This window comes from Ambystoma mexicanum, chromosome 3p, assembly GCF_040938575.1.
Source record: "Ambystoma mexicanum isolate Mex_15411 chromosome 3p, UKY_AmexF1_1, whole genome shotgun sequence".
In the NCBI taxonomy this organism is placed as follows: domain Eukaryota; kingdom Metazoa; phylum Chordata; class Amphibia; order Caudata; family Ambystomatidae; genus Ambystoma; species Ambystoma mexicanum.
This window is the reverse complement of record NC_090925.1, coordinates 1,266,763,087-1,266,786,826: the sequence shown is the minus strand read 5'-3', so window position 1 is coordinate 1,266,786,826 and position 23,740 is coordinate 1,266,763,087. Positions and strand designations below refer to the sequence as shown.

At 44.7% G+C, this 23,740-nt stretch overlaps 1 protein-coding gene and 1 long non-coding RNA gene across 2 annotated transcripts in view; both read right to left on the bottom strand.

The window, feature by feature from the left end:
- CSDC2 (cold shock domain containing C2) overlaps positions 1–23,740 on the bottom strand; it is a 252,489-nt gene that overhangs the window by 3,832 nt on the left and 224,917 nt on the right. Inside the window, exon 3 of the mRNA XM_069652765.1 lies at positions 15,429–15,551. Coding sequence (XP_069508866.1) covers positions 15,429–15,551 — 123 coding nt within the window. The remainder of the gene's footprint in view (positions 1–15,428; positions 15,552–23,740) is intronic.
- Positions 15,560–20,927, bottom strand: LOC138581444 (uncharacterized). Its single transcript, XR_011304555.1, has 3 exons — positions 17,918–20,927; positions 17,724–17,805; positions 15,560–17,613 (listed from the first exon to the last, which is right to left on the bottom strand). It is a non-coding gene; the product is annotated as an uncharacterized lncRNA (long non-coding RNA).

Below are 23,740 nucleotides of genomic sequence, written 5' to 3'. Positions count from 1 at the left end.
AATATATTTAACATTGTTTTACATTACTAAAACAATTATATCAAATGACTATTTGTATATCCACTACATTAAAATATGTTGCAATAGCAAGATCTCATAAAATATTATAATACATTGTTTCAAACACTAAAAAAGCTTGCATTCCAACCATCTATGAAAATTAACATTTCATATTAACATTTGAAATATAAAGTGATATATTAATATTAAACTGGATTAACAAAAATACATGTATACAAATGTATAATAAAACCAATGTGCAACTATTTATTAAAAAAATTAAATGCACTGTCCCAATATAACCCCAGCACTGGAAATCCACCCCACTTTGGAAACGGGGAGGGTGATTTTGAGGGGGGCATGAATTTCCTTGAGAGGACCGCAGCCACTAACACTTCAACAGCCCTGTCCCTGAACTTTTGGTTGGCTTTTGTAAAGGGTGCAGCTGAGCCATGGGGGTCTGGCCCCTCCAGGGTTGCCATGCCTCTTTGCACCCATAGCCGGCTGTTAATGGTGCCCGCCATATATGCATGCAACCCTGAGGATGCCAGCTGGTCTTTGCCTAGAGATTCCAGCAGCTGCCCCTTTATGCGCTTCCTATGCTAGCCGAGCTGCAGGGGCATTTGCAGCAGAGAGCGTACGGGGGAGGCTGTTCTGCTCTGATCCTCACCTCCATCCTGTAAACACATTAGCATGTTACAGACGGTGCTTCACGGGTGGTGTGCTGCAAACTACGAGCCCACCATTATCAGGCCAATGTAAATGGAAGGGTAGGAGGATTCAGATTGGTGCTTAAAACAGATCTCAATAAACCCTTAAGAACGCGTTCACACCACCTGCCCTTCATACATCTCTTGAAATCCAACAAGACTGCAACTGTGCACTTGAAACGGGACAGAGGAAGTGAGGAAGGACAGGCCTGGCCGGGGTCAAACTAGTCCGACCCACAACACATTATCTCTTGACATCCCTAGGACTCGCTGTTTCAGGCCCACAGCACATCATCTCTTGACTTCCCTAGGACTCATGGCTCCAGACCCACAGCACATCACCTCTTGACTTCCCTAGGACTCATGGTTCTAGACACACAGCACATCATCTCTTGACTTCCCTAGGACTCACGGTTCCAGACCCTCACTGCTCCAGACCCACAGGACATCATTTCTTGACTTCCCTAGGACTCCCGGCTCCAGACCGACAGCACATCATTGCTTGACTTCCCTAGGACTCACAGTTCCACAGTTCCAGCTCACCTCCCTATATCTTTTATCTAACAAGGAAGTATTTTGCTTTGTTTGTTTGAAAGAGCCATGTGCTTGCAAAGGGACATACTTTGAGTTCTACCAGATGAGACAGATTTTACATTTAAGTTCATGCTCTGCCTTTTTAGAATGATGAAATGTCATCCTATCAGGGCTAAAGCATCAGTGTGCATTTTCACCTTTGCAGAGGGCGCAGAGGATGTTCCCAAGATTTTAATTAAAAATGGCACTTAAAAACCTGTGTTAAAAAGAGCACTGGCACATTCACAGACTTAATAAAGGCAAGGCACTCTATACATAACTAATATTTAAGGGTCTGTGTTGGTATTTTATTTCTACATTCTATAAAAACACTGCTCATTTCACAGGAGTGATGCAGGCTCAGAATGCGAAGGACTCTCTGATTCTAGGACTACATTTATCCTGCTTGACCTACTCTAATGTAAGAAGCAGCGCCTAGATGACCACGGGCTTTGCGCGCCACTATAAGTGCAATAAATAAATACATGCAAGCGCCCAAATGCACATAGGGGACATGATGGACTGATTGAGGGCACTACGGACCCACAGCCAGCCTCTTCGTGCACATGAACGCGTCTAGCACACCCCAGTCGTGCAATTAGCACTGGAACATATTGCCCAAGTGAGGAGTCATGATTGCAAGATGGTTGCAACAACACAGGCAACACGGAAGCAGGAATTGCTGCATCCCAGCCCATTAGCTTCCCTTTGTGAATACGGGAATGCGAAAGCCACCAGCGCCATCTCCCAGAAGGTTCTCTTCTGGGCTCCTTAAAACGAATCGGTCAATGCCAGGGTGTGCTAGGGTCATAGCCACTCTTGTACCACTGGGGGACCAGACCCCATATGGAGATGGACATTCTTGCTCTGTTCTTTTATCTGTGTGGCATCCCCGGCTCCTCCTACCTTCTGGCACCCTTTTCATCACACATTCTTTGGGCATTCATTCTATTCTCACATGCCTAGCTTTTTCAGTCCCCTCGCATCCTTTCTTCCTTCAAGTACCTCCTTATTGTCACTCTGTGGTAAAATGCTAGTTTTTGCTAGAAGATGACATACTTGACCGAAACCCTGATTTGATTTTTTATTTTAAAAGATAATTTGCTTATTTCCAGCTACCCGCCTGCTCATGTGGCGTGCCCCTGCTCACCGGACAGTGGCGTTTCCAATATCATTCTGTCCACAGTATAACTTCTTGCCCTTGGACCCCTCAACTACATCCAATTCTTGGTCGCTAGACTCCAGGGTAACCCGCTCCCTCCCTTGGCCTATTTTTTTATGTTGGTCCCCCATCTACTTGCCCTTGAATCTGACCTCATCCTTCCAAACATCACCTATTCGTAGTTGGTGATTCTAACGTCTCTTGAAGGCTTATATGGACAGTTCTATCCTCCATTAATTTCTGCTGTGCCCAGCACATACTACAATCCACACTTTGCCCTTATGTTCAGGAAGACCAACAAAATAAAGGGTTCCATGTCATTTCATCAACAGTAATTACCTTTTGGTAATTTACTACGAAGAAATGACTTCGTCATTATACTTTAAATGTTTTATTCTGTATTTTGGTGGGGTCCCCCATAACCCATCTTCCCCTTCATTACTACCCCTCCCCCAAACCCTCACCACCCCCTTTTGGCCCCTAATCCTTACATACCCATATTTGTCAAAGTAATTTTGAAGTAATTACTTTGTAGTAAATTACCACAAAGTCATTACTGTCGATGAATGAACAGGATACCAAAAAAAACTTCACTACATCCCATTGTTCTGAAATGATCACGTGGCCTTCCTATCCCTCTCCCACTGCTTTGCCTCTCCTCTCTATCACACCAGTTAACTACAAAAATTATCATGGCCCAGATATGAAACCACTATATACAAAACATTATTGATAAAATTAGCTCAAGCCCAATTCTTTATCTCGTTCCATCAGTCTGCAAACGACTACCTTAAGAAATTGGTGCATTAAGGCAAATATCAACTGCACAGGCCTGTATCAATGAAGTCTGCACACCTGTCTCTAAAGGTAAAAGTGTCTTTTTTAGGTTTGTTTGAGAGTAAGATTCTTAAAATTCTCTTCCTGACTGCTCTGGATGCTACCTCCCTTTAGAAGATTGTAATCTCTATTTTTCCTTTCTCTCGGTCAAATCAGGTCTAGCTCCCCTTTGCCTCCCTTGCTTGCCGACACGGCTCCACTGCCTACCCCGGTCACTGCACCTCGCCCGACTGCTATTGTTAATGCTTCCTTGCAGTCTAGAATTCTGCCTGCTCCTCTGCAACAGACCATGTTAGTCCCACTGCTAAAGAAACCTTTGATTGATCCAGCTGATCTTTCTAAATTCCGCTAACGCTCTTGAATGCTTTTTGCTGCTAAGTTTATAGAACTTCTCGATACATCAGATCTTTGGGATTTTATTGAATCCTTTGATTCCCTTGATCCACTTCACTGATACTCTCATCATCCTGCGAGCACTGAGCTAGTGTCATTGACGGAGCTCCAAGACCTACAGCCAGGAATGGGGCAAGGAGGTCCATAGCCTGGTTTTGAGCTTGTCTGACCACACACAGCCAGTTGAGACATCTACTTTTACCTATAACCCATGCTTAGTGACCTGCAGGGCGACCCAGGCTCTGTTGGTCTTGGGTTTATGTTGCACGTTTCGCTGAAATGACACATTCCTAGGGCTTCTGTTTCTTCTCTCATGCTGACGATACTAAGATACTTCTCCAGGAGGGCCATGGGCTATGTAATGGCACCTCGCATTTCAGAGACTACGTGGAGGTCCTTAGTTTCTGTATGAGCAGTCTTCGGATCGAGCTTAGCACCGACAATTCTAGTGAGGACTCTGTCTGACTTTTGGAATGCCTTCTGATGGCCTGATTGCATGAACTCTCCTCGGACGTTGGCAACCATAATCTGTAACATAGGTTTTATCCTGCAGACCAATTTTTAAATCCTTAAATAACGTTTGTTTAGACAATTGAGTCTTTTAAGGCACAAACACCTCTTTTTCGGAGAGATGAGTGGACTTCCATATCCACAGGCCTGAAATACAGAACAGATGACATGGCTATGAAGAGAGTATTAGTCTGGTTGAAAGGACATACAACTCCAACGACCTAGCAGGAGAGTTGCAAAGATCCAGCGCAGATCAAAATAACTAAGGGTATTTGGTTCCCTTGCCTTGTTTTCATAAACCATAGCAGAGGTGTTGCTAGTGAGAACCAGAATCTGCTTGCCCTAAGATACAGGCAACATGTTTCTTATCATCAAGATGCTAAGAAGATGGCATTCAGCTCTACAGAGCTGTCCGTCTTCTAGGGACCATACCCTGTGTGTCTGATAGGACCCCATGCATTGCTGCACTTGTACAGTCACAGGCTTGCCTACAAGGTCAGTTCAGGGGGAATAGATATGAGACACATACAAGAATGTTTGCACTCGCTATTACTCCAGAGCGCTGATGGTCTCTGGGGAACACAAGAGTCAATAACTGGTAGGTATGATATGATAATTTATTTATATCGCGCTCGTACACAAGTGTTTCGTACACAGTGATTTCTATCCTAGAATTTAAGAAACTCCATATGCAGCTTCAGGCATCACTTTCTGAGTCTGGTACCACCTGGATGCAGGACGCCCGCCATGTGGCAAAGTACCCTTTGTATCCATCATGTGAAAACCACCTGAATGGAGGTGAAAAGAAAGAAACTTGAGTTGGAACCTTTATCACTTTGCATATTAGTGGATAGCCCTAATTTGAGCAGAAGTGCCAACACCTGGCAGAAATATTTATCTGCCACTAGAGCCAATACACTGACCAGTCAATCGTTCATTTAGGGATATATATGTGACCTCTGTTTTCGAAGATATGTCAGCAAGGTGTCCCGTCTTTACAAAGCCACTATTACCAGCTAGGGTATTAACCTCACTGTCTTACGTGCAGGTGTTTTCCGCGCTAATGGTGGCACGGACTGGGGGCCATGTCTGGTTTGGGGACAGGGCAAAAAGGGGGCAAGGAAGGGGTGGAAAGGTGTGCAGAGTGGGCTGGGGAAAACAGACAAAAAGCGGACTAAAGGGGGAAGCGAAAAGCAAAGTGTGGAGGCAGGGCACACGACAGCAGGGTCAAAGGTGGGCCACATCCCTTTGAACGTGTGGCACCTGGTGAGGCAGGGTGGCAGTGTAAATGAAGGTGCAGGAAATATGCACGCTGTAGAAGCAGCATGGCTGGAACACGACAGTAAAGACATGGAACCATAGGAAACACTGCCTAGACCATAGTAAAGACAGGAAAGGCAAAGCAGAGAAAAACGGACAGGATCCTTTACTGAAAGTTGGAGCCGTTGATCGAAAACTGCAGAAACCTTCTGTGATTGGGACACACCTGGCAATTATAAACATCCTTTTGGGCTAATAGCTAGCTCCTCTGCTGGAGATAGGTAAGTACTTGAACCACCAACACCGTTTTGGAAACGTTGATCTTCCTGTCTGTTCTCCGACTCTTTACAAACTATCTTGGATTCCTCAATCCACTGACTCTTCAAACCTCCAGTCCCCTCGCATTGCTTTCTTGATTTCTTCTTAATTGAAGACGAGAAATGCTGCGAGATGCTGGCCCAGGTAACATTCTCCTGAGAATAAATCCCAGTACTCTCTGGCTGTGGTGGGTTATAAAAAGGCAACTATTGAGGCCCGAACAACTGCCTTTGACACGTATTAATTTGGCCAAATCCAACACCAAGGAGCTTTTGACCATCCTTAAAGAACTCAAGGGAAAAAATGCTCAGGACATCTGCATGGGTACGGATGATGTCTGGTGCCAGAGGATTCGGATGCTATGATGGCCAAATTAGACACATTGTCTTAACATTCAAAATAACCCTGCTTGCAAGACTTCATACAACCCTTTACAGATCTGCTCTAGCCCCATCATTCCTCCTGAATCTTCCGTACCCCAGTTTTACTTCAATCATGTCTCTGAAAACTCAATCAGGGAAATTATTAATGATCTCAGGCCAAGCATTAAGGGAGACACCTGTCCAGCTTCTATTATTAAATACTGTGTTGATTCATTAATACCTCTTTTACCAGAATTATTCACACCTCCTTTGATGCAGCCTTTGTACCCAGTGATTTTAAGGAGGCTTGGATTACTCCTCTTTTAAAGAAAGAACTTCTTGACCCTCGAATTCCATCCAACTACAGGCCTATTAACTGTGCCCCCTTTCTGCTTAAGATTCTCGATAGGGTGGCCTATTTGCAGGCTCAGCACTTTCTTGAAACTCATAACATCTTGAGAGCTAAGCAGTCTGGCTTCCGATTAAAACTAACATCTGCAATATCATTGATCAAGGTCATACTGCAGTCCTCTTGCTACTGGACTTAACGGCTGCGTTCAACCTGATTGTTCACTCCATCCTGGTCAATCGCCTTGTTGCTGTTGCTAATTTTCCCCATCCTCCTCTGCTTGGGTCAATTCATTCCTTCCCAAAGGACAAGCCAAAGTCTTTGCTGATGACGCCTCTGCATCTTCAATCTCTCTTGATTACGGTGTCTCTCAGGGATCTTGTTTAGCTCCCTCCCTCTACAATATCTATACCCGACCCTTGTTTATCTTCTTGATCACATGGGTGTGAGCTACACTAATTACGCCGATGACACCCAGATATTGTTTCAATTATCTGGTGACTACGACAAAGACTCTCTGGCTATTAATCAAGTCTATGCGGGTATTCAGGGCTGGATGTCTTCCAACTCTCTGGCACGGAACAATGAGAAGACTGAGCTGCTCATCCTTGATACCAGTCAGCGTATTAGGAAGTTAGATGCCTGCTACTGCTCCTTCTTAATCTCTGGCTGCACCTGACAAAGTTAAGACACTTAGCGTCATCTCGGACTTTGATCTCTAGATAACACCTCATATTGACCAGCTTAGATCCTCTTCTGTGTACTTTGTTAGACTATATATGTTAGATGTTACCTCTCCGACAACCAACTGCTGTCTTCTAGCTAGGGCAATTGTGAGTTTAAAGCTGGATTATTGCAATAGCCTTCTCATTGGTTCATCACAAGGCGGCAAAATTAATACATTGTAAGTTATTCAGAACAGCGCGGTTCGAATTGTCTGTAATCTTGCTGGGACCACGACACTGCTGCCAGGCAGTCTCTACACTGGCTTCCAGACCAGACACATGTTAAACCCAAGATTCTAACTTTGGCACATAAATGCCTTCAAAGCTCTGGCCCTGCCTTTCTCATCAGTCATATCAAAGTATCTATTCCTAGGAGATGTCTTCGTTCCAACGAGTCTTTTCAGCAGGATGCCAGTCGCTTCAAGCTGCAGCGTTCTGCCAATTCCATGTTTAATTTGCTGCTTCAACTCTCTGGAATAGTCTGCATCTTTCCCTTCAGTCTATTCCTTCCACCTTATGCTTCAAAAAAGCTCTTAGCAACACCTTTTCGCTCCTGGCAAGACTCCTTTTTGTTTCTTGGCTTGATCTTGCTGGATGACCTTTCTTTGTTGTGATTACGACTTTTCTCTTGTTCTTTTTCCTTTCTTTTTTAGCGCTCTGAGGCCCATGGGCATGTGGCACTATTGCAAATAAATATTAATAATAATTAACCCTGTCTGCAGGATCTCTTTCTATTTTTGTGTCACCAAAGTAGGCCTATCTGTCTTGCTTACAACTACATCAATGGCCGCATCCAACCTCCTTAACATTTATAAGTGATCTTTTATAACGCGCTTAATACCAGAGATTGGTTTCTAAGCGCGGGATCGGGATTCAAACCTGTGTTGCGCTGTGTTGTCGTGCTTCCAAGACAAACGCGCTGCACCTGAGCTATCCCCCGCCCCGATCAATGGAATCTTTTGCTGCTCTTTGTTCGTGCTCAATACGCTTTCTCTTCCAAGTTTAGCTGGGAAACTCGGCATCCCTTTGCACTTTATTTCGATATAAATTCTTGAACCTGTTGTCTGTGCTTCAGTCCCCAAACCTTCTTTATATTGGAGACGAGCCAAGACAATGGTCCTCATTACGGGGTTGCCGGTAACGTGCCGGTAATTCCTGCGGGTTACCACCAAAACCACCTCACCGTTTCCGCCGCCCGATATCCCGGTATTACCAGGATAATACAGGTGGCAGAGTGACGGTAAGTTCCCATTCCCATGGAGTCCCCTAGGATGGGATTTGCCAGAATCCTCGACAGTACAGGTGCCAGCGATTCTGGCATTTTTGTGCCGGTAGAGGCCTTAACTGCCACCTGGTCATGCCTGCCGGTAGATCAGTGACCCTACCGGCAGACTTGTGCTTTGCCGGGCTGGAAAAAATGTTGGTGCCGGAATTACTGGCAATTTATCCAGAATTTTCTTCCGAACCAGAGCCCCAATGACTATTTACAGGTTTCTTCGTTAGTGGCAGTGGGGTGAGCCTCAGTATGAACAGCGTGAAGCTACAAGAAGCCAAGGGGGGAATTGCACTTGGGGGATCCTCATACTTTAGCACCCTACCATGTAGAAGATTATCATGCTCCCGTCGATCTTGCAGGTAAAGTGCCAAGATGCCTCGCATAGCGATTCGATGGAAAGCGCCATCAGGCTGTTGAAAATCACCTCCCAAGAACAAAACGCGCGAGCGCAGTGTGTCAAGAAAAAAACACAGCAGTGGGCAGCCTGTCCCCCTGACCTGACTGTCTTTTACATAGAAGAAGGAATACAGATGTTAAGTTCTTAAAGGTATGCAATCCAGTCACCAGCATGGCATTGAGGTATGAGGGAGGAGAAAGGGCCAAGTACAGATCATAGAGAGGGGCAGTCTAGCCTTCCAACCACAGGTCATTGAAATGCGAGAGGACATTGGGTCCGAAACAGCTCCTGGCGGGGAATACAAGTGTCGTCCAAACTCATTTCACAAAGAGAGGTGAGAGGCTGAGGGATCAAAACAGAGCACGCAGCTGTGCTGGCCGGCTAGACATCGAGTCGCTGCAGTTGGATATGAGAGAATCAGTGTGCCTATAACAGATTGCGTAGAGAGGAAGTGTGGCCATCCAGTGCTCAAGTCAGTTAGACAGGAGAGAGTAGAGTGCTCATGGAACCTTCTGCATATCAGGGGCCCGTCACACGGCCCACCCGATAGCCACAACTCCAAATAAGAAAGCCTGTAAAATCTCAGACCATCCTTCCTGAAACCAGTCCGCTCAGGGTGTTTTCACAGAAAGCGAAGGTGGGTACTACATTTCCCATAATCCTTGGATTACTAAAGGAAAGCATGGGCCAGAGCAGGACATTACAAACATGATCACAGGGTCTGGGGAACTGGTGAGGGGTGGGGGGGTCGCAGGTCAAACTACAGAGGTGTTTTTTAACCCTCCAGGGAGATTAGACAGGAGAGCACATATGCCTTGCCCATAAAAAATGAGAAAGTACACCCACCCCCCTTTTTAAAAACCGAGGGACAGCAAACACATGTTTTACCTGTGCCAGCTCTGCTCTGTTCAACCCACCCCCCCTACCCCCCACCCAACCCAACCCAAGGGAAGGGCTAGGGGTCAAGAAAACATAGAAACTACAATGTTAAAGGGAGACTTACTTCACCTACCCCGGGGTGAGAGCGCCAGGGAGCAGGCAGGCAGGAGGCAGGAACAGCTAGTGCGATTGAAAATGTCCATCCCATCGAACATAGCCTCGTTTCCAGTTAACAGCACCGCTGACCAGACTCAGTAAGGAAGCTAAGCCAACCAATCATCCGCAAGTCCACCCTTACCCACCCAGCTGCAACTTATTTCACTGAAAGCCAACACAGCGGTGATGCTAAAAGACTATATAAAGTACAGCTCTAGCCTAACCCAAGGAGCAGGAAGTTGGTGGGGAAGAAAAGTAAGGATTGTTTGGAGCTGGAAAAAGGAGTCTGGAGTAGGTGCAAGGAAGTGATTGGAAAGCGGTGCAGCATACTTCCCAAAATGACCCACTCCAATCTGTAGGTGCTTATCCAGTCCTGGATTTGTAGTTCCACTTTTCCTACTATACAACTCAGACTACAAGTCCCAGAATGCAAAGAAAAAACAGGACTGGATAAGCATCTACAGATTGGATCGGGTCATGTTGGCAACTATGGAGCAGAGTCGCTAGACCAGGAGAGTGGAGCTTGGAGGGGGAAGAAAAGAGGAGAGCAGAAAGAGTGGGAGGAGCAGGTAAGATCTGGAGTGGAACGACGGAATAGGAGCAACATGAAGAAGGAGGAAGGAAAATCAGCAGTGTTGAGAGATAATACATGGCGGAAGTAGGGAGTAGCACCTGGAGTGGAGTGGTGAGAGGCCCTATCGGTGGGAAGGAAGGTTGAAGAGAGTAGTTACCCGAGACTGGTGGAGGCAACACTGAGCAGACTAATGAGAAGATAACAGGTTGTAGAGAATTTACAGGCGGCTGGTAGAGGTGTCATCGAGGTGGGCAAGAAGAGGATCAGAACTAATGAGAATGGGCAGAAGTTTCCGGGGGTGGCGGGTCTAAGTCCCACAGAGGAGGATATAAGATTACCGGAGTCTGGGAAGTGGTCCTAGAAGGTGCTGCTAAGGGAGCAGGAAGTTGAAGAGGTGAGAAAAAGGAAAGATGTCAGAGAGTGGACAGGAAGTCAGGATCGCAGTAACGTAATTAGACGTCAGGACTTGCTCGCGTGTATATATATATATATATATGTGGGGAGATGAGAAACCTGGAGCGGCTCTCTGGCTAGAAGAGTCCCCAACTTACTCTGGGGAGCTTCAGCCTTGCACGGTCGGGTCCAACAAGCTCACTGCGAAGCAAAGAAACTAGTGAGGGAGGAGTCCAAGAAGTCAGAAGAAGTAGAGAAAGGGCAGGAAGGAGGTGCCCAAAGGGGTTAACAAGCAGGGGCCTCAAGGAAAAGAACAGACAAAGCGGGAGAAAGAGTGGGAAGAAGAAAGGAGGAAACGAAAAGGGTAAAAAGAAATAATAAGAAGGGAGACGGGGTCTAGACTAGAGGAACGAAAAAGGCTGGTGGGCAGCGGCTACGGGACTCTCCTCCCACGTGCCCCCACACTGTCATGACTGCCTAGTTTCCTGGGTAGAAACCCAGCAACCTAAGGGACATTTTTTTTTTTTTTTTTTTTTTTTTATTTGTTATAGTTGAAATTAATCAACCTTTCAAATATACATAATACAAATATATTTAGAAAAGACAGATAAAATAATTAAATAATACAAAACCAGCAATACCACAATTGCATATTACAGAAACAGAAAAGGTCTTTAAGAAGTCTTAAAAAAAAAAACTAATTTACAAATACATTTCATTGTTTGTATGGCAAATTCATGGCTTATGATTTTTGCTAATTTAAACTGACTTGCAGACGCTATCAGTGCCAATTTTGAACTCAGACAAACTAATTTACAAATACATTTCATTGTTTGTATAGCAAGTTCATGGCTTATGCTTTCACTGATTCAAGCTGACTTACAGATGCTATTGGTTCCAACTTTAAACTCAAAAGAAAGTTAATAGTTGCAATTTGTAGTGGCTGATATCCTGAGCCCAAGACAAGGAACCACGACAATTCTTGTGTAGCAAGTTGGAGGTAATTGCAGTGTCGGGCAAAATGAGTTTCGCGCAAGGGACGCAGAACCATGCATTCTGTTATGAGATGCCTCATAGTTTCAGGAGTATTTTGAGATGTGCAAAAACGACAAACATTTCCAACTCCATGCAGCAGATTCCTTTTATACAGCAATTCTCTGGTGCCCCATAAATTAAAACGTAATTTTAAAATATGATGACGGTAATTCGGAGAGGGACAACGTACTAGGTATGATGGCAGACTTCGCATTTTCTTGTGCGGAAATCTGTTTGCGTCAGCATCCTGATACGTAAGACATCTCTGCCGAGTTGTGATCCAGTCTGTGGCATATATTTTCCTTTTGGCTTTGTCTGGATTGTGGTTTAATAAGTCGATTGAGACTTCAGCTTTAATTAGTACCGCATAAACAGACATTAGCCATGTTTCAATAAAAACATGTTTAGTTGAGAAAATATAAGATGATAAATATTGCAACAAAATTCGTGAAGTGGTTGACATGATGCATTTTCTAAAAAAGGCACATTTGTGCCAATTGAAAATAGCCTGTAATGAAATTAGGTCAAGTTCATATCTTATCCAGCTCACCGGAATGCAGTTGGGAAGATGCAAGATGTGACGCCAATATCGCGCTTCCCATTTAGCTAAAAGCATGGGTGAAATTTCTTGAAAGGTTTCCAAGCCGTACAGTAGGGCCGGGACTGTTTTTACAGTCCAGAACTGCCATGCTGGGAGGACTGAAAATTTGCCATATTTGTGCATTAAAATGGTTGCTTGAGATATGAAAGCAGTTAATTTACATGCCAAACGTGCATAATGGCTTGCAGGAGATTGAACATTCTCAAATACGATTCCTAAATAGGTGTATGAAGGCACTCTACTAATCCGAACATGGTTCATGTGCCAAGTATAAAAAGAAGGACAACGTTTTTTTGGACAAACAGCCACGATTTGAGTTTTGGTAAAATTCACTTTGAGTTCATTATGCACAGTATAAGAATAGAAAGCATCCAAGAGTCGTTGGAGCCCTACTTGGGTCTGAGAAATCAAAACCAAATCATCTGCATAAAGAAGAGACTGAATTGTATAACCATTCAATTTAGGTGAATCTGACACAACTTTCAACAAATCAAATCTTAGATCCTGAATGAAATAATTGAAAATTGCAGATGCCAATAAGCAACCTTGTTTTAGGCCTCGTGATGTAGGTATTTTTTTGGATAACATACCGTCTAAGGTTAGACGAATTGAAATTGAAGTATTGGAATGGAATTGATATATGATATCCAACAGTGTCTCAGGACAATGATCTCTGTACAGTTTAGTCAACAGAAGCACCCGACTAACAGAATCAAAAGCTGCATTAAGATCGAAAAACGCAAAATATACAGTTTGCTTTTGGTGAATACAGTGTAGTTTGATGGCATTAAGAGTAAATAAGTTTATGGATGTGCCCATGCCTGCTACGAAGCCCGTTTGATTTGGATCACGCAGCTGAGCACGGCAAGTCCACGCGTTGAATTCACTCAGAACAAATTCCGCGAATACCTTCCCCGGAGCATCAAGAAGAGCGATCGGGCGATAATTGGCAGGGATAGTGCGATCGCCCTTCTTGAAAATGGGGATGATAATCGAGGTCTTCCAAGAAGCTGGAATTTTGCGGATGTTCAAGATCTCATTGAAAATCACAAATAAAATACGTGCCCATGCATGAGGAGAAGCCTTAAACATATGATTAGATAGCCCATCAGGTCCTTGGGCTTTCGATGAGCTAATTTGTTTAAGAGACGCTAAGATTAACTCTTCTGACAAACATAGTTTCCAAGGTGATCGGGAAGCAGGTGTATACTGCAGTTTGTCATAGATCGAATCAGCGTACAATGTCGAAAAATATGAGATCCATTCTTTTTCGGTGACGCCATTGATCTGCGCATCACCCTGAGAGTTAACTTTAGGATTATTCAACATCTGCCACATCTGTGCCGAGTTTTTATTCCTTATTGCACCAAGCCAGGCAACACTGTCATGGTGAAACTGTAAGGATTTCCTCTGTTTAAGCCAATTTTTATAACGGCTTTTGGCAGTCTTTAATAGTTGGTAACAGAATGGACCATTGTGAGCAATAATCTGTTTCTTAATGTTCCTGTATTCAGTTCTTAACTCCTTGATAACAGGATCAAAAATATGTGGATGATAAATGCGATTATTGCGTAAGGGACATTTGTGCTGGGCAGCGTCCCGGCGAGAAAGCGGTCTGCAGGTCCCCTAAACTCTAAGGATACTCAGGCCGGGTGTCATCTTGGTTATAAGCCGAGTGCAAAAGCTGCGAGACGCCAATTCAGGGCAGCCCTGAGAGAAACTTTGCAAACTCTTCCCCCCCCCACCTTCATTAAGTTGATAGAACTTTCCGTTGAACACACACGGTTTTCTCCTCTCCAAGACAAGGAGCTTTTCTGGTGCTATTCCAACCCACGTTGCCTATTTATTATTTAACCCTCGCTTTTGTGAAATCACGGGACAGCAAACATCACTTCATGCGTCTGATCCTTGGCTCGCTCGGCGCCCATTCGAAAACACTCTCCAGCAAACGTCCGTTGGACACAAGAGCACAACATCCAATAACAGATCATACAAATGTCCAGCATTCCAGATACATCGCCTCGAGGTCCGAGAGATGACCGAGCCAATCAGTCGAGCCATCCAGCCACATGTCACTGAAATAGGGGAGGCACAGGGCGCCAATAGCAGGTCTCACGGACAACCAGCCAACCTAATCATATCAGTGAGATGGGAGACAGAGGTGGGTGCCAATAACTTGGCACAGCGGGAGTGGGCAAACTAGCACTCCCGGGGCAGGCCACAGAGAAAGCAGATGCAGTAGATGGTCAATAACAGATCACAGAGACGGGCAATCTAGTTATCCAATCAAATGCCACTGAGAAAGGAGGTGGTATAGCACGCCAATATTGACTCAATGGTTGGGAGGCTCAAGAAAAACCTCTCCACTGCTGCCTCTCCTTCCCTCTGAGCTGGGAGACTCTGAGCAGGGCTCTCCTTCTAACACTCGCTGCTGAATATATTCGAGACCCTCCCAGGACTAGTCCTCCAGGTAAACTCTTTCCCCAGGGCTTCAGATACTGGCTAGAAACACTGATGTGCTTTTACACTCCCTACTATGTGTTTGAGACAATCCTGACATGCCACTGACTGCTGCTCTCTCCCTAGTGATGGAGAAACTAGCCAGGTACTCTGCTACAGTTGTACACGGACTCCTCAGCGCACCCCTTCATGGTTACTACTCGCCACCAAGTGTCTCAGATACACCCTAGACACCCTTCTCTGCTTGCAAACTCTGTCCTCCTTGTTTGAGACATTCCTCGGCACGCGGCTCCACGTTTCCCACTCTCCTCCCAGTGTTTCAGATACTCCTGGGACGCACCTCCAGGTTCACCCCTCTGTCCTCAGTGCTTTCCATACACTCAGGCATAGCCCTCCACGTTCAACTAACTATGTCTCCTCATGGTCTGGAATACTCAACTTCTCCCCGAAGTACTCACTCAGATATGTGCACAAAGATGTCATCGCCGCCATTCTCAGGTGTGATGAAGCCGTGGCCCTGGGAGCGAGAGAACTGCTTGCAAACCCCCTTGTACAAGGGCCCGGCGGAGGCCCGAGCGGTCCTGTGGGAGAGAGACAAAGAGTCAGAGAGAGGCAGGCAGAGTCACAGCAGCATAGCTACTAGGCATAAGCAGAGCCTGCAACAGCATCATGGCTTCTAGGGAAATGTCAGCCAGTGTGGTAATGCATGTATGAATCACTTAGAAAACAGGAGGTTTTATGAGACACCGGGCACAGGCCAGAGAGTGAAAATATATCCTAAACTGAGGATCAGTGCTTACTAGAGGTGTCCAAGCAGGCCCACTGTAAAGCAGATCCTAATGCACGTGCCCGGGTACAACGTTGATACCAGGGGAAGAGACTACTATTTCAGAAGGGAGGTGCCTCACTTTTCTAGAAGACTACCACTACTGGGGTGACCCAGCCCCAGTAGTGATGGGTAGGAACCTGTTGGAGAATTCTGCATGGCCGCTTTAATTGTCTTGTTGAATTACATTGTGTGTGTTTTTTTAAATTAATTATATACAGTTGATACAAGATACAACTTTTAAAATCAGAGTTTTCCACTTACACATCAATTACCTACATGGAGTTAACAAGTACATGGAAGATGGAGTTAACTTTCCTCCACAGCAATGAGAAATGGAAGATTAGGCCCTCCGAATTCCCCATCATATAAGTCTGCAAGACCAGAGCTCCTCCAGAGGAGTCTTCACCTGCATGCCTGTATTTCTGAGTGCTATAGACCTTAAGGGTAGAAGCGCTTCGCATCATAGTAGTAGGTGCTTGGCGGTTTCCAAACAATTATTACCACATATGAAACACAGCCAGGCCTCCGGGGGGATGTTCTGCCAAGCATCACAGATTTCGAAAGATCTGACACAGTTGAATGTAATTTTTAAGTAGTCCCATATTGCAAAATGTTCTGCAAAGCACTCAATATACCCCGGCTTCTCAGTGCAAGCGACATAATATTCAAGGAAACATAATGCCCGCATCCTACCAGACAGCTTGGGAGTGCACTGTTCGTGTGCCTCCTGGCATAGGAGCGAGGTTATGTGCTGCTTCAATTTGTATTTGTATTTATTGTTTTATATAGCGCCTTAATCCAAGGTGTTTTACAATGAACAACAAAATATACAATAAACATGGACCTGTAGCAGCAATAACGGTAAGAGAAAGAAGGAAGGGGAGAAAGAGTAGTGAGTAAGTGAGTAGCAGGAAGAAGGGAGAATTAGGAGAGAAGGGGAAGATAAAGAGAACACAGAGAAGGGTACAAAAAAGAGGAAAAAAGAGGGAAAGAAGGGTGAGAGGGGCAAGGGGGATCAGGGAGGGGAATGAAAAAGAAGAGATTTCAGTGAGGAGCGGAAGGAAGAGTAGGAAGGGGAGGAATGGATAGAGAAAGGTAGGGAGTTCCAATGCAAGGAGCTGAAAGGAACGGAAACGAGAAGAGGCACAAGGGGGTGGGGGAACGGAAAGTAACAGATCGGCAGAACGAAGGGAGCGAGAGGGGGCATACAATGAGAGAAGAGGTAAGGAGGAGCAAGTCCTTTTAGAGATTTAAAGACCAGACTAATTAACTGAAATTTAAGTTTGGAATGGAAAGGTAGCCATCCCAGCTGAGAAAGTAAGTTTGAAATGGAGTCATGAGGAGAGAGAACAACAAGACAATTGAACCTTGGCGTATGAAATCAGAACATTTATCTTAACACCAGTTTATGTCAAAAAATAAATTTATTTGTATGAAAAATCTCACACATTTTTATAACAATTTTATCGACACCCACATCCATATACCACCACTCATTCCATCATTCAAAACACAATCTCACTCAATGCTTCAATCTTTCACAAAGAATATACAATAATCAATCCTCCTAAATACTCAAATTATTACATATATTGCAACACCACTTTACATTTTCAGTGAGTGTTAATACAAAACATCAAATAGTATCATGCTTATTTAATTTCACTCTTCACTCGACATTTGTTTCGGTCATCAAGGGAGAGGCTCTCAATTTGGGCCAATCGATGTAGGCGGCCTTCTTCAGGAGACGGATTGGTTCTATTGCGACCACTCGGTGTTGTCAAAAAGGTGGGGGATGTCGTTCACACGACTATCTACAAATAAGTGATATACGATTTGTCAATGTTCCGATCTCTTATTTTTCTAAACACAGATACATCTTGTGTGTTTATTTCAATATATGTATATACATGCTGCCACTCACCTCCACAGAAAATAATAATGGAGTCGCGTGTCAGCGATGGAATTCATCCTACAGTGGTAATAGATTTCTCTGTACCAAAACTCTAATAAAAAAAAAAGAGGACAAAGCAACTCCGTAAACCTCCCTCATGCATCTAATGAAGGACATATCAGCATTATGTTCCCGACTGCGTAATCATCGACATATCAGCTTACCTGATACACTATTCAGGTGTGAGCGTCTCTGGAACACAAATCAACACCTTCCAGTTTATTCTCCCTGGTATGCAATTTTTCAGGGGAAAAAGAATAGTCTTTTACGTTTCTGGTATATGGATGTGGGCGTCGATAACTGTTATAAAAACTTGTGAGATTTTTCATACAAATACATTTATTTTTGAAATAAGCTGGTGTTGTTAAGATAAATGTTCTGATTTCATATGCCAAGGTTCAATTGTCTTGTTGTTTCATGATAGTAGCCTATAGGATCCTTGGTATTGTAGGTCTCCCTTATTTAGAAAACATGAGGAGAGAGAAGACAGAGGGTGCAGATGGCAGAGTGATAAAGGAATTTGAGGGGGGCAAGGTGGGAAGCGGGAAGACCAAAGAAGAGAGAAGAACAACAGAAAAGACGAAAAAAGATGAGGGAGGAGATTAGAAGTTTGGTAGCATGCAAGGTGAGAGAGGGACGGACTTTACGGATGTTAAAGAGATGATAGCGACATGCCCGTGAGCTGAGGGAGATATGAGGAAAGGGAAGAGTCAAAATAAATGCCAAGAGCCAGTTAAGAACAGAGAAAGAGCATTGAGAAGTAAGGGGTGATCGACAGTGTCAAAAGCAGCAGAAGGGTCAAGGAGGATAAGGATTGAGGATTGCTTGGAATAGCCGGCAGAGAAGAGAGAGTTAAGGACATAGGTAAGAGCGGACTCCGTAGAGTGTTTGGGACGGAAGCCAGATTGCAAAGGGGGAAGGAGAGAAAGGGTAGTGACAAAAGTAGAGAGCTGAGAATATGCTAAGCGTTCGAGCAATTTAGAGAGAAAAGGTAAAAATGAGATTGGGCAAAAGTTAGAAGCGAGGAGAGGATTAGCAGAAGGCTTCTTCAGTATTGGGATAATAGTAGCATGCTTGAAGGCAGAAGGGAAGGTGGCCGTAGAGAGACAAGTATTGAAGAAGGAGGTTAGATAGGGTAAGAGATGGGGGTAGATCTTGGGAATAAGAAGGATTGGGATCGGAGGGGGCGGCAGTAGGGTGGGATTTAGTTAAGAGGAGAGAAACATCAGAGGGGGTGATAGGAGAGAATAAAGATATTTCAGCTGAAGGGGAATGAAGGGGGGGAGGGGAATAAGAAGGAGAATTTACAATTTTTTGGCGAAGAGAGATAATTTTTTCAGAGAAGATGTTGGCAAAGTCAGAAGGAGAAAGAGGGGAGGTAGAAGAGAGGTCAGGAGCGGGAGGGGAGAGGAGACGAGAGAGGGTTTCAAAGATACAACAAGGATGAGAGGCTTGGGAGTGAATAAGGTTAGAAAAGTATGAGCGTTTGGCGGATTTAAGGCATGAGTCATATAGAGAATGATAAGAGAAGTAGGCAGTTTGACGAGGGAGGAGACGACACATGGACAGGAGGTGAGGAGACAGCCAGGGATGGGAGTGCTTACGAGTAGGGCGGAAAGAGGAGAGGGGGTGCAGTAGATCGAGACTATAGGAAATAGAGGAGAAAAGAGAGGATAAGGCAAGGTCAGCAGGGAGGGAGGAGAAATCAGAAAGGGGCAGAAGAGAAGAAGAGCAGGCATCAAGGAAGATGCCTTGTGGACAATTCATTTTATGGTCCAGATCACTCAATAGGCGAGGGAGGCAGCCCTTTTGAATTTTCACCACATTACTAGTTGGCATTAAGCTGCCCCTGGTTTGCAATGTGTCCAGGAGAAGAAGTTTTCTTTTTGCTTCCATGACAAATTGGTGCCCGAAAGAGGTAGGAGGAGGGAAAGACCGAGAAAGAGGAGGGGAGTTTAAAGGGTTCTATGTGATATTTCTGCTTTGTGTAGACCACCTATCAGAAAGTCCGATTTCTTTCGTCCAATATTTAGGCGGCCCGCAAAAAGCAAAAATATACCATTTCCTTGCCCCCCCGCACACTCTCATTCTCTGGCCTGATGTCTTCTAAATCACTTACCTGTTCTCCCCTGACGGCTCTTCCTGGTTCCGACGTGTGCGGCAGGGGCATAACAGTTCGATTTAGAAAGACCGCGCTGTACGGTCACAGAACAGTCTTTCTAAATCAATCTTATTTTATCGTTTTAAAAAAAAACAAGATATTTTCACCGAGGACCGTTTAAAGACCAGTAAGAGGAGATGGTGGGAGGGGATGGTGAGAGAGAAGGAGGAGACAAGAGATGGAGTGAGATAAGAAAGGGGAATAGAGATTCAAGAGATACAAGATCAGGCAGAGTAGTGAAACGGAGTGAGAGGAGGAGGAGAGGGAAAGGCAGAGCGCATGAGAAACTGTAGGCACCAAGTGGAAAATCATTGATAAGGTCTGTGCAGGAACACTAGAGTAAGGAGCCCCTAGAATGTCCCGGAGGGAGCAAGACAGAGAAGGTGTTGGCTTTTGGGCCCTCACGTGCTGTAAAGCTTACAATCGATGGTAGGAATGACCAATCTCTAGAATTCACACTAAACCCGTGCGCCAGGGAAGTGGCTGAGGGACAAGTCTGAGCACATCATTAGACAAATGTATCTGCAGTTCTGTGAAATGAATACTAAAGTTTTGAACCATATATCAGATTTTTAAGGCAGTGGACAGTGTTAATTTAATAGATCACAGAATTGTTTATCTCAAAGGAACCAATCACATGTTAGTGTGAGACAAGGGAGCTCATAAACGGATGGAACTTTGAGTTAGAGGAATTGACTGGGTGAGTAGGTCAGATAAAAATGGGGGAGCAGAGAAGACTACCGATTGCATTCTGTAGGTAACACCTAAAATCGCTCCACAAAGAAGAACTGTGCCGAGTTAAAGATTGTCTGAGAGGTAGGCAGTGTTACCGAAAAACAGGTAAGGTTCCCAACTTTTTTATCGGGGGACCGAGACTCAAAGGGAACTGGCTCTAAGGCGAGCACACTATGAAACATGAAAGTGAGTCTGATGCCCCTCTTTCCATTCCCCAGTGTTCTAAAATGAAGCCACAATTACACCAAACACAGATGCCTCTCGCATAAACTACTGTCTAAAATCATGAACCCAATACGTATACAGTATTTACAAAAATATTTTGAAATGTATTATTTTCACATGTTGTATAACATTAAAAAGGCACTAAGTGCCAAATACATGATAATACACATTTTAAGCACTTTGCCATTGGATTAAAAAGCTGTAAATCTCAAACACAAATGCGTTGCGCAACAATCGAACGTCAAAAAGAGGATACACAAAAGTTATATAACAAGGTTTCATATTATTCTGACCACTTTGTTCATATAAAACACAATCCCACAGTTAATTAACATGGGTATTCTAGATCGCTGTCGACATGTTTCGGCCTTTAATTTATTCCAGACACTATCCCTAGTGTCTTTAAACTTTCTTTTTTATGGCCATCTTCAGGACAGAATTTCTTCAAAAGAAGTCAAGATAGACTTTATACCCCAACAGAAGATTTGAACAACTGAATTGTTGTCATCTGAAAATACGAATTTTCTTTTTCCCAAATTTGGCCCTTAGTTTTATATATACACAGGCCTCTCAGAGAAACTATACACGCGGCACTGCTGCACAGCTTCTTTTGCTGCCAAAGTCCTCCGGGCGAACAAATGCCAGTTTACAAAGGTCATTTACAATGTCCTTGCATGAGTCAACCACGGATGTCTTTCAGGCTCAGTTTCACAATGGCATCCATCTTGTTTTGCAGGACTTGTGCGGCACCAACCTCCATGACAGTAACGTTTTCAAACGGAGCCCCTCCCTTCCCCTTTTCTCTGGTGGCACAGACAGAGCTGCAATACTTTACAATCAGAGAGGTAGGCAGGCAGAAATTAGCTTCTCCCGGATCGCCATAAAAACACAGTCATTGGAGGAGCTGATTCTAGGGTGCTGCACTGTAGAGCACCCTAGAGTACAGAGAGAGGTCTAGTGGGGCACACTGGATCAGTGGAAAGGGACTGAGGGGCAAAGCAGGAGCCAGGACGAGAAAACGTTCCGTGAGGTGAGATTCTAGCTCAGCCCAGTCTGAAGGGTTACTAGGTTACTGTGGTCCTTTAATATGTTCCAAAGAGCAGGTAGAGGGCCATCCCGCTGAGCAAGGAGAAACCGAGGAGATATGAAATGCTAGGATTGCCTAGTTTCTCCATGAGTAGGAACAGGTTTGACACCATGACTTGAGTATCCGGACCAAAGCTGTCAGGGAAAGGGAGAGACAGTGGGAAGTCTGTGCCCCAGCCCACAGGCTCGGAGCCAACACTGGCTGCGAATTCATGTGCCAGGGTGCCCTCGAGAGATGGGCTGTATACTGCATTGAGTGACAGAGGCTATGTCTGAGAGTCAAATCCTCTTATGTGCGTGAGTGATGTGTTGCCCTAGAGTTGTATGCACAAAGGCATCAAGAGAGTGCAAGGCAGTACAATATAAACCATAAAAGCATAGATCCATCAGGTGTTATCATAGCAAATCAGTCCTACTCAGTGGATTATACGCTAATAGTCCTGTGTGTAGTTGATAAAGGGAAGCCAGATGGCAACATCTCGGGAGGATAGCTCAGGGGGAACGTGCTCGCCTTGGAAGCAAGATGACACAGATCCGCACTTAGAAAGCTCTGGGTAGTAAGGGCGTTATAAATAACCTATCATATCATATAGCATACGTTGAGTACCTCCCCTCGGCTAGTGCAGTGATTTTTTCAGCCACCAAAATGTCCCAGAGTTTGCCCCACCGCATCGCTATAACCGGGCCATCAGGGGACTTCCAATTACGGGAAAGAGATCGTGGCGGCCATTTAGAGGTGAGGAATCAGTTTAGAAGTTTTGCCAATTAGGGGGTAAACTCCATCTCTGCTGTCCCGAAGCAGAATCAGCAGGGTGTCCAGGGGCAGCGCTACCTTAAGCATAGCCTTGATGTGTGAGAGGAAGGACCACCATGCAAGGCAATAGGAAAGATTTTCCGGGCATCCCCTCCAGCAGGGAGGCTGATTTCCAGTTACGCTGCAGGACTTCCCAGTGACAGATACCGGGGAATGATTATATATACACGCAGCTTAAGTTCCCGTTTAATCAGTGTTCTTAGTACTCCGGTTTGAGTGGAGATTCCCTTTCTTGCAGTTTCTTGATTTGCTTCATGGCTGTGCACCTGACGAATAAACAAAGAGGAAGCACGTGCAAGACATGACAATGGGCTTACACAACGGGTGGAGACCCACAGAATGATTTGCGTAATGTGTCCCACTTTTTTTTATTTTCCCAATAAATGTTCCACTGAATAAAAGTATAGTGTAGTAAGGGATGCGCTGTGGAATTTAGCTCCCCCCCGCCCCCGTTAAAATTGGGGAATGGATGGTGGGAGAGGGGTAACGAGCAGTTTCTGCCTGGATGGGGTTGCAGAGAAAATGATTGTTTAGTGCGGCGTGCAAGATGGAGGGGGGGGGGGGGGGGTAGCCCTTTTGATCATGCGAGTCTGGGGCATTGGTTGTACAGCTCTTTTGTGCAGACTTTAGGAGACATATATGAAAAAGCAATCTTCCTTCGTCCTGCAGTATCCTTGCCACACACCTGCCCCCTCTCCCGTTGCAGCATTGCTGCTTTCAGAAGTCACCCTTTATGTTGCAGTCTTGCAATGTTATTGCCAGTATTCCTACTGTATTGGACCGGTAGTAGCATAATTGACCTAAAACATTTGACTTAAAACATCTAATCGATTTTCTTTAACCTTTTATTTTTGGTCAAATGTAATGAAATATAGATATGGAGATGGGTAAGGGTATAGATTAGGTTGAGGGGAAGTGGGTGAGGTTGCAGGGGTCTCCCCCCCCATTTTAGACCGAAAGAAAGGT